Consider the following 19306-nt stretch of genomic DNA (forward strand, 5'->3'; position numbering starts at 1 on the left):
GCTATTTTTAGTCTTGAGGAAGCTGGTTGGGGCAACTTTGGCACAAGAATGTATTATCTGTGAGTCTGTTGCTGGCAAGGCCAATTTACGTGAGGGACATGAGACATTTTAAAACTAAGAAAATGTATTTAAAACAAGAGCTTTTCTTAGAACTATGGCACACAATTGTCCAGAAGCAAAAATACAAAACAAATAGTCCATTTCTCTTAATGTCCATTTCACGAGCTTAATTTCTTGCCCACCATTTTGCCTACTGCAGAAAAAAAAAGCTTTCTGATTCTCATTTTCAGTAACAGAAAGAAGGCTGCAATGCCATCACTTCCCAGGGATGCCTGTATTTGAAATGAAGGGACCCAAAGACTCATAACTTAACCTGAATGATTTGCTACAATTATTAACAGTAGAATATTTAGGCTTAGTGCTGGAGAGACTTTGGGACAAGACTTTTTGGGCCTCCATCTGTCCAGCAACCACACGGCTGTCTTCCTGTGCTTACCATCAGTCTTGTAGAAGCAGGAAATAGGGCCGCTTGGAAGGAGAAGACAATTGCTCCATTTTAAATTGCAGGTGGCAGCATATCTCAGTAACGGCTATTTTATCCACTCTGCAAGTTTTGTTTGTTCATAATATATTTACATTTTATTTTCTGGACATGATAACCACGATTTTAAACTTTAGCTTTCTATCTTCTTCAGTAAGAAGAGTCATTTTGCAGATGTTAAACACAAAACTTCTAACAGATTCTAACCCTATGGGATGGACATTTTCAGAACAAATTATAACCTTTCCCATCCTCTTACATATACCAACGAAACAGACTCACAGTGGGGCCTGGTAATGAGCAGTTGTGACTGTGAAGTCCCTTGGGCTTTAAGTTGCCTAGACTCTTAGTTTCCTGAGGGCTTTCCTGTTCTTATGGCCTGGCACACAGTAGTCATATTTGTTGAATGATGATAATTTAGTTTTTTTCTTAAAATGATGAATTAAGGTCATCAATTTGGAAAATAGCAATTATCTGTACTATACCATAGTGCTGCCTCATCTATATCCTCTTTTTCAGCTTCCTTTCTTACCAGATGGTGGTTGTCCACAGTCATTTTGTCAATAGCAAAGCAGTATACAATATCAGGAGGTTTAATGTCATTGGTTGTGTATTTGTCTAAGGCAGCAGCATTCCCCTATTCTACAATAATTTATTGCTGCTAATCTGCCTTATCTCCCTGGAACTTAGATGACTGATGGGTAAGATGTTGCTACAGTGTAGAAATTTCAGGCTGAAGTAATATAATTATATGAAAGCTCCATTTGCAAAATTTATTTTGGAAAAATGAATAGCAACCCAATTCTCTCATTACTACACTTTTTTTTTTTTTGTGGTACGCAGGCCTCTCACTGTTGTGGCCTCTCCCGCTGCGGAGCACAGGCTCCAGATGCGCAGGCTCAGCGGCCATGGCTCACAGGCCCAGCCGCTCCGCGGTATGTGGGATCCCCCTGGACCGGGGCACGAACCCGTGTCCACTGCATCGGCAGGCGGACTCCCAACCACTGCGCCACCAGGGAAGCCCCATTACTATACTTTTCATCAAACTAATTGTTCATGATCCATAATGAGGCTCCAGTGACAAATTTCCATTAACATTATGTAAATGTAAAGGTAATTTTTTTGGTCAGGTTGCAGGAAGAAAACATGCTCGATATTAACTTATTACATTTCTAAAGAAGACATGTAAAGCATAAGGAACTGATGTTGTTCTGTCATGTAATATGGCAGAGAATATCTATAATGCTTTGTGTATTAAAAGCTTATTTATATTGCCAGGCAAGAAAATGTACAGTGAGATTCAACATTCATGCATACAAATATATCTTTGTGTGAAATGAGTGGGAAAAAACTCCACAAAATCTGGCAGTCTGAAGGGTGTGTTTTCTAGTACACATGGAGAAAATGAGTTTTTACAATTAACTAACTATGGCTTATATAGTATATAAAATTAGAAAATAATAATATTTTACCCAAAGAGAATCAAGGCACAAAACCATGGTTCTTTGTCGTTAAGGAATATCACATCACATTAAAAAAAAAAATCACATTTAGAATACCTCACTTTATTTTATCTTGAGATACTGAGTCCTTTTCTTTTTTTTTTTTTTTTTTCTGTTATTTTTTGCCGCGCGGCTTGTGGGATCTTAGTTCCCCAGCCAGGGATTAAACCCAGGCAACAGCAGTGAAAGCCCTGAGTCCTAACCACTGGACCACCAGGGAACTCCTGAGTCCTTTTCTAAGGGCCTTTAGTGCACTTAAAACCATGTAATAAAGTAATTTTAGTTGAAATAACCAAATGAACTGTGCTATTATATCAGATCATACAAAGAGCTTGTAACGAGTATTCGAGAAAACAAAGATAGAAGAAGAAAGCATAGTAAAAGGATACATTAACATCAGACCATACAGTGGTTGAATGGGTTCAAACATTACCTGAATGGTGAACTCTGAGTTTAGCAGGTGACAAGCTGGTGCCCAGTAAAAGTTGGTCCCCAATAAATGAGCCTCTGGCCCAGAGCTGACTCCCTGAAACCCCACAGTCCTGAAGCACACTGCTCAAGTGAAAACTGTATACTCCTCAGTTTCCTCATCTGGAAAATGAAAGTCCTCCAAAGCCAATTTCAGCTCAGATCAGTGAACTTCCAAGAAGCACTTTAAATGCACTGGATGCAAAATAATGCATTTCAAAATCAACTGAACAAATCGAATGCTATGCTTCGTCTAGTTCCCTGGTGGGCTATCTGACTTTATTTTTTTATACAAAAAAAATTAGTGTAACATGCAGCTTTTAATTTTACATAATTTTTAAGCACTCATACCAAATACTAATAATGATAATAACAATTAAAATATCAAATATTATCACAACTTAGAATCTGGCTCTGACAGTCACAATACAAACTAGACCACACATCTCTTTATTTTATTAACGGGCACTGAAAATATTCCTTTGGATTATCTTCCCATTAAGCTTGTAGTTGGAAAATCCAGGCTGTGCATGATATACTGTGACATGCCTTGTATATCTCTACGAGGAAGGAAAAGGGAAAAGGGCCAAAAGTTTTCAAAGATCCTTTGAATATGAAACTGTGACTTATATCAAACATTAGTTGGGTTTGAAGTAGAAGCAAATGGGAAGAATCACTCTCTTAATACTTAAGATCATGTTAAAGTGATGTTTGACTCCTATATCAAAGCTGCACGTATCTGGTTTCTGGTTCCTGTTACAGTACAGACAATCCTGGTGTGTCCCTACTTTGACTGGGAGGGCCAGGCTGGCTCCCAGCAAAGGCTCATCACGAGGCAGCCCTGTAAACAGAACCACTGTGGAAAGGGCCTAAACAGGGAGACCCACCTCCATAAAGGCCACCATGCTTCAGGAAGAGGGAAAGTGAGCCATAGGCAGCTGGGAATAGCCCTTAGCCTGCTCTCTTGTGCTTTCAGTAAAATATGGTTGAACATCACAGCAGAGAGAGAGATCTTCAGCAAAAGAAAAGGAAGAAGAGGAAGAAAAAGAAGAAAGAAAACAACTTTGGGGAAAGATAGTAAAAAAAATTATTTCCATGGCTGTGAATCTAAATTTTATAGCCTGAGGAGAATTAAGATTGTTTTCCTTAAAGTGATCTGGCTGAAGTGGTGCTAACTTCAGTACAGGACCCAGAAGAGGCCGTTCTACTACACAGAGGGCAGACTACACTAGGGGTTTAACACTGAGCGAATTAATGAGTGTCTCGCCCACAGTGACTCCTGAAACACAGACTCAGAGCAGAAACTCTACAGTCCTGTGGCACACTCAACTGAAAACCCTCCATGATGCTGCTTCCTGTTTCCCTCCCACTGAATGGGATCCAAGCGGCCCCTCCTGCTCTCGCCCTCTTGCTTTCCTTCCAGCCATGCTCCTTTCCTGCACTTCTCTGTGGGCTATGGAAGGGCTAGACCACTTGCTAAGTTTAGTTACTCATACTTAAGTCCATGCTCTAATGTTGTTTGATAATATTTGATACTCACTGGTCCTAAATTGTGTAAAGAGGGCATAAACAGAAAAATCAAGAAGGTTCACCACATCTTTTTCCCTCTGCTCACTTTCCTAATGGGTTTGTGATTAATGAACTTAGAAACGTCTTGCTCTAAACAGAGATAAATCTGGAATTGTGGTACCTTTTGTTCTGCTGTCAGTTCCAGTAAGGAACCAGGACCCTCGCTAAGCTATATTTTTCTCCTAGAACAAGTAAACCTTTAGATGGAAAGTTTACCCTGGGAGGATGTGGCTCAAGTTCAGCATGTGTCTGGGGGTTGGGGGTTGGGTAGAATTGAGGAAGAGGAGGTGGAATTAACTGTGTATGGAGGAGGGGGCATGGAGTCTAGGCGTTGTTTTGCCAGAGAAGTCACTCAGTTTGAGTAAATATGAAACCAGCCACTTGACTTTGGTGATAATACTTTGTAGCCTCTGAAGCAACAAGCCTGCTCCCCTTAGCACCCGCTTCATCATGAGTCAATGGTACTTAAATAGCATCTCCGCAGACGGGAGCTGGCTGAACCGGGATGCTATCGCTCTGCACTGATGATGTGTATCCACTCAAGCAAAACAACTGCTGTGAGGGTTTGGGGTGGGTTGGGGAGGAGCAAACAATAAACCCTAATGCCACATTCTAGGTTCTTCCATGTGTTGACAATATACTGACCTCAAAAAGTTTGGGAGCTTAAAGTTCACTCAATCTTTCTGAGCCCTGAGGCCATTGCTTGGCAGATTAAAGGTCAAGGGTAAAAAGAAAGTCTCCTGATTCACTGTGCGTGTGTGTGCGCGTGTGCGTGTGTGTGCGCGTGTGCGTGTGCGTGTGTGTGCGTTCTCACCTCGCTCATCTCATCCCTTGCAGTACAGAACTCCAGGCTGTGGGTCAGGGCCCGCTCGTGGTCTTCAGCCTGGGCACGCCAGTTCAGACTGTCCCCCTCAAGGATGTCCAGCTGCTGCTGCAGGTGCTTTGCAGAAACATTAGAGCAGTTCTAAAAATGAAAGAGAAGGGGAAGTGACGAAGGGAACTGGCAAAACAGCAATGAGAACAACATGCTATTTACCTGCATTGTGAAACTCATAAATGACATCAAAAAATATGACATCCTGATTTATTTCACCTTAAGCTTCTTTGAATATAATGATTTCAGAAAGAAGCCAGACACCCAACACCCGATGTTGGGAAAGACAAACCCTTACATTTCCAGTCTTGAAACTTCAGTTTTGAAGATTTGCTCACCACACCCAACGCCTCAGAGACACTATTCATTATAAGGTATAATTTTTACTTCAAAAGGCATAAAATATGCATTAGAAACATTTGGCGTCTGCACTATAATTTTCCTGTCAACTTGAGCGTAACCTCAGGTTTATTATGCAAGTGCTCCAACCTCTACTCAACGCAGAGGGCTGCGGAGGCCAAGGCCAGATGCGGACTGGAGAACAATTTACATTATTTGTGCAAAGTGAGACGTCTTACTTGTTTTTTTTCTTTTTAAAATAAATTTACTAATAAAACAAAACTCTTTAAAAAGAAAAGTCCTTCCTGGGAAAAACATTCTGTTATAACAGAGACAGATATTTTGTATTTGTGTCTTTCAGTTAAGAAAATACTTTAGATCCATTGAATTCCATATAGTTTAGTGGATATCTTAAATGAACTTTGAAATAAAATCAGCCATTACGATTTTTATTAATGTTATACATACTGGATAGAATTAATATAATCTTTTCTTCCCTCAAATTAAGAATTTGGAGAAGGAGCTTTTTAAAATCAGAGCCCAATGTGTTATTTAGGAGAATTTAATCTGGAATTATTTCCATCTCTTTTAGGCTCCTTTGGTAAGGTCAGTCCAGTGGAATAAAGCAGATCCAGTGATGAGTGCCCAGATCCCTGGGTGGAGCCAGGGTTCTTGAGCTTGTCTACCCTGGGGTTTCACGGATAAAGCAGCTTCTCTGGGATAAGACTCTTCACCTATAAAATGAGGGCCCTGGGCCTAACGATCTCTCGGCTACCTTTTGGATCGGACGTGCTAAAGCAGCATTGTCCAACAGAAATACAACTGAGCCACATAAATAATTTTAAGTTTCTTAGTAGCCATATTAAAAAGTAAAAAAGAAACAGTGGAAATTAATTTTCATAATATAGTTTGTTTAACCGAACACATACCCAACATGTAACCAAATATTAAAAAACATTAATAAGGTTTTTTTCATATTAAGTCTTTGAAATCAAGTCTGTATCTCACACTTAGAGCATATCTCAATTGTTGCTAAATTTCTATCAGAAATACTTGATCAGCACTTAAATCTCATAGAGTTTAGTAGACTCACATACCCAAATTGTTCCCAATATACTTAAAAGTTTTACAATTTGGGGTACCAGTTTTAAATTTAAATTAATTAAAGTTAAATAAAATTAAAAGTTGAGTCCCTTAATTGCATTAGGCATATTTCAAATGTGAAAAACGAACTGCCATTATAGATAGCACACCTCTATGATTTTTTAAAAATTAGCATGAGAATAGATGTATCAAACAAGGCTTTTAAAATCAGATTTTTCTCCTTAAAATGTTTTTCTCTGGATGTGGTAGAAACTTACCACAAATAAGTAGCCCAATGGTTTAATGTATTTTTTAATTTAACGTATACCAGGCAATGTGCCTGGTTTCTTTCATATTACAGGCCAACTGAAAGCTATATTAGGTATAAATGGTGGTGTTCTAAGTTGCTTACAGGCCGCTGAACTGACGAGATGATGTCCACCCCCAAGGAAAGAGCCAGTTTATGGAGATGGTCTATGTGTGCCTGCTTTTCCCGAGAGCGACTGAGGAGAACCTGGGCATCGTGAGCATCAGCAATTTCCTTTGGCTGTTGTAGAAACTCCAGTTCTCTTGATCTGAAGAGTCGTCCCAGCTGGAATTTAGGCCATTAACAATTAACCTTCGTATTTTTATGAAGACAGATTTTTTTACATTGAGGTATAGTTGATGTACAATATTATATAACTGGCAGGTGTACAATATAGTGATTCACAACTTTTAAACGTTATACTCCATTTATAGTTACTATAAAATATTGGCTATATTCCCTAAATTGTACAATATAACCTTGTAGCTTCTTTTATACCTAATAGTTTGTACCTCTTAATCCCCTACCTCCGTACTGCCCCTCCCCCCTTCCCTCGCCCCACTGGTCACCACTAGTTCTCTATATTTGTGAGTCTGCTTCTTTTTTGTTATATTCACTACATTGTTGTATTTTTCAGATTCCACATATAAGTGACATCATACAGTATTTGTCTTTCTCAAAGATAGCTTTTTTTAAAAAAAAAAAACTTCTTTCCTATAACATATTTAACTAGCAGGTCAACACTGACAAGCCCATCTAAAATTATTAGTATTATAGACAAATAAGTGTTACAATGCTGCAAGTCAATAGGGTAAAATTGAGGGACTAATTCTGTCAGTTCTATTAAAGAAGAAAACACTGTTTGCTCACAGACTAAAACTTTAGCAAGATGAGGCCTGTGATCTCAGTAAATTCAGAGGCTATTTTCAAGGGATTTCAATAAGTCTCCATTTTCTGTTAATAGAGGCTAAGGACTATGAAGTTTTACTGAGCACTCTACTGATATTTGAGATATAAAAGAAATTGTTTTCTTCCCTCGAAGAGTTTACACTTGAGTTAGGGAACAAAAGTAATTAAGAATCAAGATGTTAAAAATGACAGATGTGTGGAATAAACAATAAGAGTTCGAGGAATTTTGAAGAGAGAAAAATCACTCCAAGGGAGGTGGATTTTTGGATGGAGGGACACAGGGCCTGGATGGTAGAGAGGAGACAGAAGGACCTGTCAGATAATGGCAGCACAAGAGTCAAGGCTTGGAATTAGGGATGTGGACGCCATCTTTGAGGGACCCAAGGAGAGCTCACTTTGGCTGGAACATCGGGCAGAATGGGGCCCAGTGAGAGAAAAGTCAGGGGCCAGACTGAGGAAAGCTTCTAATATCAGAATAAGCAATCTGGCCTTTATTTATTACACAATCATTTATTTTTAATTTCATAGTTTAAAACTGAGAGTCTTCCAAACATCCATGATAAGTCTTACCTCTTCTCTGACTTGGTGGAACTGGACAATCTTATACAGGATCTCCTCATAATCTTGGATTCTCTCTTTCTGGTTTTGATGGAGGTGAATTAGGTCCTTCAGCTGTTGAGACTTCTCTTTCACAGGGGCTCCTTTGCCACTTAACTCTTCTGACTCTTTTATAATGTATTGAGCCTCATCATTCAGTTGCTAAAAAGTTGTAAGCAATAAAAGAAATACAGCTTTTAGAGAGCTTTTTACTTTACAACTGACTATATGAAGATCTCAATAACAAATCACTCTCTTATTTGTTAACAAATACTATTGTGAGCTTCACCCCCATCCCTGCAAATCCAGGCATTGGGCATGATGCTAGGGATATATTATTCCATCCTCATCTTCTCGGAACTTTTTTTAAAAATTAATTTAAACTAATTAAATTTTAAAAACACAAAAAAGTGTTTCAAAGTTAGGTGGTGAAATGGAAAGTCATATATTTCTATGACATACCAAATATTCTGGTCATCTGTTAAGTAAACATATTCTAGATACTCTATGAGGCTGTGACCATCTGTGATATTTAATACAACCAGAATCAGGTGGTATGATAAGAACACCAAAAGAAGACAAGCATAAAAATATATTGGGGAATTATTTGTCCTCTGTGATAAAAGAATGATCAAAATGAACCACCAGCTGAGCAGCACAGTAGCTATGCTGCATTAAAAGCAGTCATCCCAGAATCCACAAATAGCCACCACTTGTAGGGAGGGATAAGGCACCTTCTTTTTACCCAGAACTGCTCAGATAGCCCTTATAGGAATCTAGATCCTGGTGCACAGCTTAAAGAGGAAGCTGCTATAATTTCAGAGCTGGATTTTATGTCAAGGATAACAGTAATGGAAATGATTTAGGCTAAGGAGATAATTTGCAGAAGAGTGACCTAGTAAGGGTCTTCATGTTGAAATCAAGTACGTGGGCGTCAAATATACGCACATCACAGTGACAGAGCTAAAGAAACTTGACAACAGTTCCTGATTTAGAGGAATTTACACACATACACTTACTCATGTGCAGGGACACGTGCACACACGAAATGCAGATACATATGATACAGAGTATAGCAAAGAAACCAACAGATAGGCTAGGAGAATTTTCTAAGAGTTTGGAGGAAAGAGTTCACTGTGGGCCACAGCGGTGTGTGTGCTTTTTGTGAGTGGGGGGTGGTTATGTATTACATTAGTTTTGTCTTAAAGGAACATAAACTAGATATTCCCTAAAGGAATCTTCAAACTTCTGTTTCGGGGTTTCTTTAAAGCCAATACTTGCAAAGTAGTGACAAACAGAAACACAGGTATCTTAACTCTGCAGCAAAGAACACGAATCCAGATAGGAGGATAACATGACTGGCAAACTTTTTCGGCAGCTGTGTCAAGGTCAGGAATGGCAAGAGGTGTGTGTGGGGTTATGGAATGCACTAGCAATCAGGGCCTGGGAACATGACTCATGGTTTTTTCTCTCACATTCTGAGGGCTCTCTGAGAGGGAGAAAGGGAGAGCACAGCAAAATTCTTGGAATTGTGGTAGGAGCCTGGGGTGCCAGTGGGTGATGACATCACAGTGATAATTTCAGGGACAGAGGACAGCAGAACCTCTGTGTCAGAGATTGCTCATCCTTGTTTTGAGATGTCTGAATCGAAATCATGTCTATACCCCTTAGGAAAGGAATTAGAGTAAATATATATGATAAATACATTAATAAGGAACTAATTTAAATTAAAATAATCTAAGATAAGAATATATTAAGGACCTTTTGTAGCCCAAATGTTTGTGTATCATCAAATATAGCACACTGCAGTTAAACAGGAAGAAAAATGTGTTTTTAAAGTGGATTTTTAGACAAGCAATGCTGTTGTTTTTTAAAAATTGTAATTCATCAGACTGTAAAAATTAATTAGGTGAGCATTGACTGAACAGTTTTTAATACTTTTTCATTCACCCAAGGCCATCAATTTGTTTCTTCACCTGGAACTGAGGTTTCATTTCATTCCATTTTTTCTGTAGACCTAAAATGGTCTGGAGACTCCCTCCAAGGTCAAGTGCAGACACAGGCATAAGTGCTTCCTGAAGAAGTTTTAAGTTGTGAGTAGTCTGAAATAGACGTTAGATAGTTATGCATATGTTTTCTTTGATACCACCAGCAAATACGTCATAATCATTCCAGTGATGACATGGTATGTCATCAAACTTTTCAATTACCATGAAAGCACTCACTACCTAGAGTGAGCCTGTGGTTCTAAACCACCAATGAACAAAAGCACAGGCCCTCTTTTTATTGTGGTAAGATATACATAACAAAATTTACCATTTGAACCATTTTTAAGTGTGCAACTTAGTGGCATTAGTACATTCATACTGGTGTGCCGCCATTACCACTATCCATCGCCAGAACTTTCTCATCTTCCCAAACAGAAACTCTGTATTGGTTAAACTCTAACTCCCATTTCACCCTCCCCTCAGCCCCTGGTATCCTCTATTCTGCTTTCCGTCTCTGTGAATTTGACTACTCGAGGTTCCTCACATAAGTGGAATCACAATATTTATCCTTTTGTGTTCGTCTGATTTCACTTATGCTTCCAGGGTCCCTCCATGTTGCAGCATGTGTCAGAATTTCCTTCCCTTTTAAGGTGAGTACTACCCATTTACCTGTTCCCTCACCTTTCTAAGTTGCTCTTTGAACGCTCCCCACCGCTGTTTCACGGGCTTGCTTGCAGCGGCTTTAAGTTGCCAGGCTATCCGAAGGCGGCTGAGTTCCTCCCTTTCTGCCTTCTGGCTTTCCATAGTGTTCTCCATAATGTGTACTTCATTTTTCACATTTAATATTTCATTTGCTTTTGCCTGTGAAATTAATAATTATATAATGGCTTTTCTTTCCGAAGAAATAGAACATTTTGCATACAACTATTTGAGGAGGCAAACGCTTCATCATAGACAAAGCAGACCACAGTTCTGATATCAAGACAAGGCTGAAAAGTCTGTGCACAGGCACAGCTGGGCTCTCAGAACCCATAATCTATGCTTGGACGTCAGCTCCCGAGCTCTTCATGACCCCACTGGTGTTTGAGTCCTCTCCTTTAGGATCTGTTCGTTTCCTCGGGCTTAAAGGGTGACTGAATGAGCATAGGGATCCAGAAATTTTGAAGTTGAGATTATTTTAATGCATAAGTTTTGAAGTGGATTCCACCTTTTATTTTAACACACATTAGAATATGTCAATATCTGAGTATCAGGGACCATGAGGGGGCAGATTGTTGTGGGTCTGTGTTTCTTTCTAAACTATCCCATTGTATATATTGGGTGGGCCAAAAAGTCCCTTTGGTTTTTAAATAAAACTAAAAGACACATTTTTCATTTTCACCAAGAACGTTATTGAACAACGTATTCACCCTTTTGGTCCACTACCTTCTGCCATTTTTCAGGCAGCTTCATAATTCCGTCTTCCCAAAACTTTTTATCTTTTTGAGCAAAGAACTGTTCCAGGTGCCTTTTCCAGTCTTCAAGGGAACTGAAATTTTTTCCATTAAGAGAATTTTGTAAAGACCAAAATAAATGGAAATCCGAAGGTGCAATTTCTGGTGAATATGGCGGATGAATCAGAACTTCCCAGCCAAGCTGTAACAGTTTTTGCCTGGTCATCAAAGAGGCATGTGGTCTTGTGTTATCCTGATGGAAGATTATGTGTTTTCTGTTGACTAATTCTGGACGTTTTTCGTCAAGTGCTGCTTTCAGTTGGTCTAATTGGGAGCAGTACTTGTTGGAATTAATCATTTGGTTTTCCAGAAGGAGCTCATAATAGAGGACTCCCTTCCAATCCCACCATAGACACAACATCACCTTTTCTGGATGAAGACTAGCCTTTGGTGTGGTTCGTCTCACTTGCCCCATGAGCTCTTCTGTTCCACATTATTGTACAGTATCCACTTTTCATCACCCGTAAAAATTTGTTTTAAAAATGGAACGTTTTTGTTATGTTTAAGTAGAGAATCACATGAGGAAATACAGTCAAGAAGGTTTTTTTCACTTAACTTATGTGGAACCCAAACATCAAAATGATTAACATAACCAAGTTGGTGCAAATGATTTTCAACGCTTGATTTGGATATTTTGAGTATGTCGGCTATCTCACATGTGGTATAACGTTGATTGTTCTCAACTAATGTCTAAATTTGATCGCTATCAACTTCAACTGGTCTACCCGACCATGGTGTAGCGTCCAGCGAGAAATCTCCAGCACGAAACTTCGCAGAACACTTTTGCCATGTTCCATCAGTCACAGCACCTTCTCCATACACTGCACAAATCTTTTTTTGCATTTCAGTTGCGTTTTTACCTTTCTTGAAATAATAAAGCATAATGTGCCAAAAATGTTGCTTTTTTTCCATCTTCAGTATTAAAATGGCTACACAAAAATTCACCAGTTTTGATAAGTAGTTTTTTAAATGACGCTCATATGACAGCTGTCATATACAATCTAACAAAATTGTTTCAAATGAAGTTAAAGACAACTAAGTGCTACTAGAGCCATCTTACAGAAAAAACCGAACAAACCTTTTGGCCAACTCAATAGAATTATTTAAAATTTTCCTTGTGAGCAGTTCCTCAAGTTACTCTGTTTTGTGAGAACTGAAATGTACCTCTATATACAGTTGTCCCTCGGTATTCACGGCAGCAGGGTGGGAGGCAGGGACTGGTTCCAGGACTCACCACGGATACCAAAACCAGTGGATGCTCAAGTCCCATGGTTGGCCCTCCATATCCGCAGGTTTCAACTAACTGTGGATGGTGTACTATGTTTAGCTCTGAGGTTGGTTGAATCCAGGGATTTGGAAGCAGTGGATATGGAGGGCCAACTGTATCTCTATATTTGTATCTCTATTGTGCACCAGAAGAACAATATCTAAATTCCAAGACTTCTCTTGCCAACTTTCATATGTTCTAGATCTCTGATTTGAAATCCTTTAAACAATGATTTTAAACTACTGGAAATTCAATCAGAGGCAGAAGGATAAGAGAGGTAGAGAGTAAGACAATAGGCTTTTTTTATGTCAAACATCAAAAAAATGCAGAAGAATATTTGTTTGGCAAAACAGTAATTTTTACTTTGATGGCCAGCTTTTCTCAGTAAATCCTTGAATTTCTAAGGAGCAATTGCACACGGATTTCTACAATGGCAATGACAGCTGGGTATCTAAAAGTCACGGGACCTTTTAGATTATAGTCAGAAGATAGTGCCATGAATATGTAACAGGATATTTTAAATCACAGGCCATTTTATTTTAAAATTATTTTAAACGACATTAATATTGCACATTTATATTTTTATATTAATGTAGACATTATAAAGTGTCATTTAATTGAAAAAATACCTGCAGGTGCTAAATGTGACTTCTCCTATGAATTTGGGGATCTAGTAGTAAAATGATGTATTCTGTAATTATGATGAACAAGACTCACATATTATGAAAGGCATTAGACAGCCACAGCAGGCCCTAAAGCAAATCATATTTTTATCTATGCTATAAATAAAGATAGGGTATCTTTCCCATATTATTAAGAAAATATTAATCAAAATGTTATATAATACACAATTTAATGTAAACTTGGAATTTGCAGCATGTCAATGTCAACTACAATCGGAAGAGTATATGCTCTGAATGAAGCCTAGAAAAGAGAGCTATGGTAGGATCTGCTGATGCCTAGCTAGCAGGATTCAAGAAGAGTGATTATGCATTTGGCAAACAAATATTTTGGCCACTCAGAAAGATTAAATAATTTGCCTGAGGTCTAGTTAGTAAACACACTACTCATTCTACTTCTGTATAAGGTCATTGGAAAATTTGCCATCATCTAAACAGGGCACTAAATTATCCATTTTCCATGTAGATTCACACACAATGAGTGGTCTTCTGACATCTTGCCTTTCAGATATCTTGATAACTGGAAGGCAGTATTCCATGTAGCATTCTTGGTATTTGCCACTATAAATTAGTAAATTGGCACTTTCATCAAGATGTCTGCCAGATTTCTGCCCTAAATCAGTTTTTCTGATTGTGATGATTTTTAGATGCACTGAAACATTTTTTTTTAATTTCAAGCTTGAAAATCTGAGCCTCGGCAACCCAATCAAGAGCAGAACACTGAGTGGGAAATGCCAGCGGGACTTCTTCCTTCTTAGTAACCAAACTGGTTACCACACTTCAGCAATAATGCTTGTTTAAAAGCCTAATGGTCCCAAAGATATGAAGAGAATAAAAATTGTGTTATACTGGCTTTACCAAATGGCTTTACCATTCATATCGCAGAATGTCACTGAACCAATAAAGTTAAGCATTATGTGGACCTTAATTCTCATCAATGAGGAGGAATTTATTTATCATATGACAGTGGTAAGGACCTTGGGGTAAAGTAGCCATGTTTATAATGTCAAGATACAAGACCACCAAGGTATGTAGTAAAATACACACTGTTGCTGAAAACTCTAAATGGACATTTGAATATCATGAAACCTAAGTTTATTTAGACAAAAATACAAAATATAATTTTGAATGGATTCCTGCTACAGATCTTAAATGCAAATCTGACTGTACAATCTTAAACATTCTAAGTAAGTAATAAAGGACTTCTGTTTTTGGGTAGGATGGAATAGCTAGTGGCAGAGCAGTGCTTCTGCCTAGAACAACTAGAAAAGCTGGAATAAATGCAGAAAGCATCTATTTGAAGGCAAAAAGAACTAAAGAGGCCAAGACTCCAGAGAAGGACGAACCTGAGAGTGGTAAGCTCACCTGTCACCTCTCCTACCCCAGTCAGGGGCGTTTCCCAACTCTGTATGCCGACAGGAGGCTGATCGTGAGGCTTTACTGGGGAACAGAGAAAACAACAGAACTTTTGACAGACACTAGTGGGGATGGGGGTTCAAGCACACAGCTCATCTTCATCTCAGAACATTGACAAAATACTGGGGCTGAACAGGGCAGTGGATTAAAAAACCCAAGCAAAAGCCTCTGAAAAGCAGAGTGGAAGTTTTTCAGCTATCTCCCAAGACTCCCCAAATTGCAGACCTGCCAGGGGGAGAGACCTCAGAGAAGGCCCCAAGCTCTAACTTGAAAACGCTGAGAGCCCAAGGTCAACAGAATAGATGGAGCATTGACAGGACTGTACTCCGGACTCAACTCCACCAGCTCCTGATTGGCTTAAGTGATCTTCAACCAACACCCACCTAAGGAAAGAAGATAACACCATCTGGAACTCCTACAATTTTTTTATACATAATGCTTGGCATTTGATAGATATTCTCTCATCATCCCAAGATAGGATGACAGAGCTGGAAACCGAGAGAAAAAGTAGACAATAGAAACAATTCCAGATCCAGATGTTGGACTTAGCTGACAAACACTTTAAAATACCCATGATTAATACGGTCACGAAAGTATAGGAAAGATGGAGAAAGAGAAGATAAAAAAGGAGAATTTCACTGGCAATATAAATCTAATAAAAAAGAACCAACTGGAAATTCCAAAACTGAAAAATATAATTTCTCAAAAGGAAGTTAGTAAGAAAAAGGATAGACAAAAAAAGTGCAGTTTGCAAATATGTAAACTCCCTTATGAGTGCAAATTGGAGAAATACACAATGAAGAGAAGGATATAAAGATATACTTAAAAAGAGTAAAAATATTAAAGATAGATAGACAGATATGTTCTAAATGTTCCAAGTAAAAAATAACAATTTTTTTAACAGTAAAGCACCAATATAACATAAGAACATAGGTAAAATACTCAGCAAATTTTCTCTGATGCATACGGATAGTATTAGATAAATTAGAATTATTTAATGCATATTTTGTTTCCATATAGATTTAAGAAGACCGGTCTTTAAACAACAAAGTTTGAAACAATGAAGATAAAGAGGAAATTGTAGCTCAAAGTAGATGAGGGTAGTTAGAGCCCAACTCTTCCAAATGAATTCAGGCTCCAGACTGAGATTCATCACATGTCAGAGTACTGAGAAAATTGCAGATGTCAGTCATCTTTGCAAATCTACAGAAAATAGGAGAAGGGCCAGAAAATTAGAGAAAGGAAAATGCCCTGATTTTCAAATGGGGGAAAAGATGGCCTATGTGATTTACCTGTCAGTAAGCTTGACATTGAAAACCAGGGCAATAAAGTCATCATTGATCAAGCAGATTGTGAGCACTTTGGAAAGAACCCTATGATCACTAGGAGTCAAACTAATTTTTGCCAAATTATATTATACAATTGATAGGATACTAGGTAGATAGACCTTCCTTCGAGCAGTGTCTTCCATTATAGACTTAAGAAAAAGTGGTTAAAATAAAGTACTATTGGGAATGTCCACGATTGTTTAAAAGACTGGTTAATCAATTGATTGCTTAATGGATTGGGGTAGCAATCTGACCCTCAGACACTTTTATTAAAGATCTAATTGCAGCCACAAGAGACTTACTTATTAATATACAGAATTAAACCCAGGAGAGATGGCTAATGCAATAGATAGCAGGCTCCAAATTAGTTTAACAAGATGGAATCATGAGTCAAAACTAACAAAGTGATATAAAATAGGAATAAATATAAAGGTTCACATTTGTATGTAAAAGATAAATAGGCGACATGGATATAAAATGGGAGAGACCTAGCCTGGCAGGAACTGCAATAAAAATGTAATGCAATTGCAGTTTTTCCATCACAGGCTTAATATGAACCAACAAAGTGAAATTATTGCTAAAAGTGCTAGTACAACCTTAGGTCTCATTAGTAAAGAATGATGTACACTTTGTACTCTGTGTTGAAGTTGTACTTTACTTCTTGTTTACATGTTATGAATGATATTGACAAATCATGGAAAATTCTGGGAGGAAGGATTAGGATGAAGAAAGAGAGAAAGCTACCTCCTAAATGATAGAAAGGATTTATATCTAGTTCACTGCAGAAAAGACTCAAATTAGACTTTGCAACTGTTTTCAAGGTTTGAAAAACTTTCGTGTGTAAGAGAAATGAAATATGCATACATTTTTCCCCCTGTGGAGCTACAGAGGGTTAGAATCAGATATGAAGACAGCTTCGACTTAACATTAAAAAATAAAAAACTTTCCTAGCAGCTGGCATTTTCTAACAATAAAATGAACAGTTTCATAAGGAAGATACTTGAAATATTGAAGGAGAGGTGGATTAACCATCTTTCAAGAATTCTGTGGAGAACTTTATATGGGCCTGAGGTCGATTCTAGGATACTTCACAGACATAACTTAACAACTAAAGTTTAGGGTACATTTCTAAATATAATGGAGCTTTGCTATGAAAAGATCTGGTATTGTAAGAAATTCTTTGAAATGAAGATTCATCCTAGATGTTATCTTTCGCCTCTGGAAATCTTGTAAGGATCTTGTTGCATGCTTTCAACATAACTCAGAACTTCTGGGTGATCTTCTGAGGACTCTATGTAATAATAATAATGTTACATTTGGATTATAGTCACTCTTTCTTGTTAATAGATAAACTAGCCTTCATGTGATAAACTCACAAGAGGTCTAGGAGCAAAGAAGCACATAAATGCTGGGCTTCAGGACTATTCTAGGTTGAATGGAGCTAAAAAGAACTTCCTAAACCAGCACAGCTGAATAACAGACAACTGAACTTTTAAATTTATGACTCTGACTTTGAAAAGTGATCCTTGAAGAAGGTGTGACTCATTTAATGTTATTCTCACCATATTTATTAAATTAAGGAACTTGAGCCCGAGGTCTTGAGTTAAAAAGCTCCTCTTTAAAAACAGCTGCCACTGCTTCTCCACTGAGTCTGAGAGACGCTCAGCTTCAGCAACACCCTCTTCCTTTCGCAGGATATCAGTTTGGTAAAACTCCCTTAGGCCCTGACATTGCTCCTCTACCTTAAAAAAAAATAAAAGAATATAAATGAAAGTTAAGAACACTTAAAAACATTTTTAAAGAGAAAAATACTAGATTCCAATAAAAGCCTATATAAAACTTAATTGGAACCTACATTTCAGAATTCTTTAAATAATTATTAAATATTGTCAACTTACTGAAAAGACATGAAAATCTATTCAGGTTTTTGACAGATCAGACTGACTGCTACTGGGTAGTAACTTGACCTGACAAGTTTATTATCCAGAAGCCCTATTTACTGTAGCCAAAATCATATTTATGTATTATATATGTGTATGTTTTGCAATTGGAGACAGCTTATGTCAAAGACCAATGTGGTTCCATTTAAAGCTGAGTTTTATAATTCAGGAGAAAGATAAACATATACAATCAAGGAATACAAATCAGAAAGAAATGTAAGTCAGTGGAAAGTTATTCATAATTAGCAAATCACAATTTGCTTCTCATCAGTGATAAACCAGAACAAAAGAGTACAAATAATTATGAATTTTCTGTACATGTATTAATATTAAACTGCCTCCATGCGCAAATCTTACTGAGGTTCATTACTTCACCTCCCTAGAATTATATTTTCTCATTGGCTAACCAAGGTAAGCAATACTAGATTATTTTAAATCACTCTCTTTGGACAGAGCTTATATAAAATCAGATGTGCCTGCAGAACCAGATCATTTAACTGGGTATTGTAGAAATGGTAGAAAATTTTTGACACAAGTTTTTATGCATTTTGAATAATACTTAATGGCCAATAGGATAAGACTCAAAGAGCTCATAACTACTGAAAGCAATATAAATGGGATAAGAAATTTCAGGCAATGGTTAGTCACTATATTTTCAAGATTTCAATATCATTCTTAATTTAATGAGCGCTGCAAAGGGCACTTAGAAACAGAAGTTGTCTCCTCTTTTTCCATAGTCCATTTATTCATGACTGTTTTCCTGATACTTGTTTCCTCAGCCCTGGATAATCTTTCCTCAGTTTTCTGCTCCTACATAATCCATCATGAGACAGTTAAAATACTACCTCCTCCATGGAGTCTCCTAAGATTCCGTAGTAAGAATTTAGCAGTTATTTCATTGGGTTCCCAAAGATAATTCTGGGAGAAAGAGAACCATAAACAGATTATTACAACAAAAAGGCAAGTATGCCCACAGTGTTCTGGGCACACTGAGGAGGGACCACC

At 37.8% G+C, this 19306-nt stretch overlaps 1 protein-coding gene across 3 annotated transcripts in view; it reads right to left on the bottom strand.

Moving 5' to 3' along the window:
* CCDC141 (coiled-coil domain containing 141) overlaps window positions 1-19306 on the bottom strand; it is a 204310-nt gene that overhangs the window by 37142 nt on the left and 147862 nt on the right. For 2 of the 3 annotated variants that reach the window (XM_079923846.1, XM_079923844.1), the window contains exons 12-17: window positions 17924-18103; window positions 10859-11038; window positions 10166-10291; window positions 8163-8351; window positions 6789-6968; window positions 4895-5044 (exon numbers count right to left, since the gene is read on the bottom strand). In XM_079923846.1, the coding sequence (XP_079779972.1) occupies window positions 4895-5044; window positions 6789-6968; window positions 8163-8351; window positions 10166-10291; window positions 10859-11038; window positions 17924-18103 (1005 nt within the window). Of the gene's footprint in view, window positions 1-4894; window positions 5045-6788; window positions 6969-8162; window positions 8352-10165; window positions 10292-10858; window positions 11039-14986; window positions 15058-17923; window positions 18104-19306 lie in introns of those variants that run through there. The other variant, XM_079923845.1, reaches the window with a different exon arrangement.

Source organism: Stenella coeruleoalba, assembly GCF_951394435.1.
Source record: "Stenella coeruleoalba genome assembly, chromosome: 6".
Classification (NCBI taxonomy): Eukaryota; Metazoa; Chordata; class Mammalia; order Artiodactyla; family Delphinidae; genus Stenella; species Stenella coeruleoalba.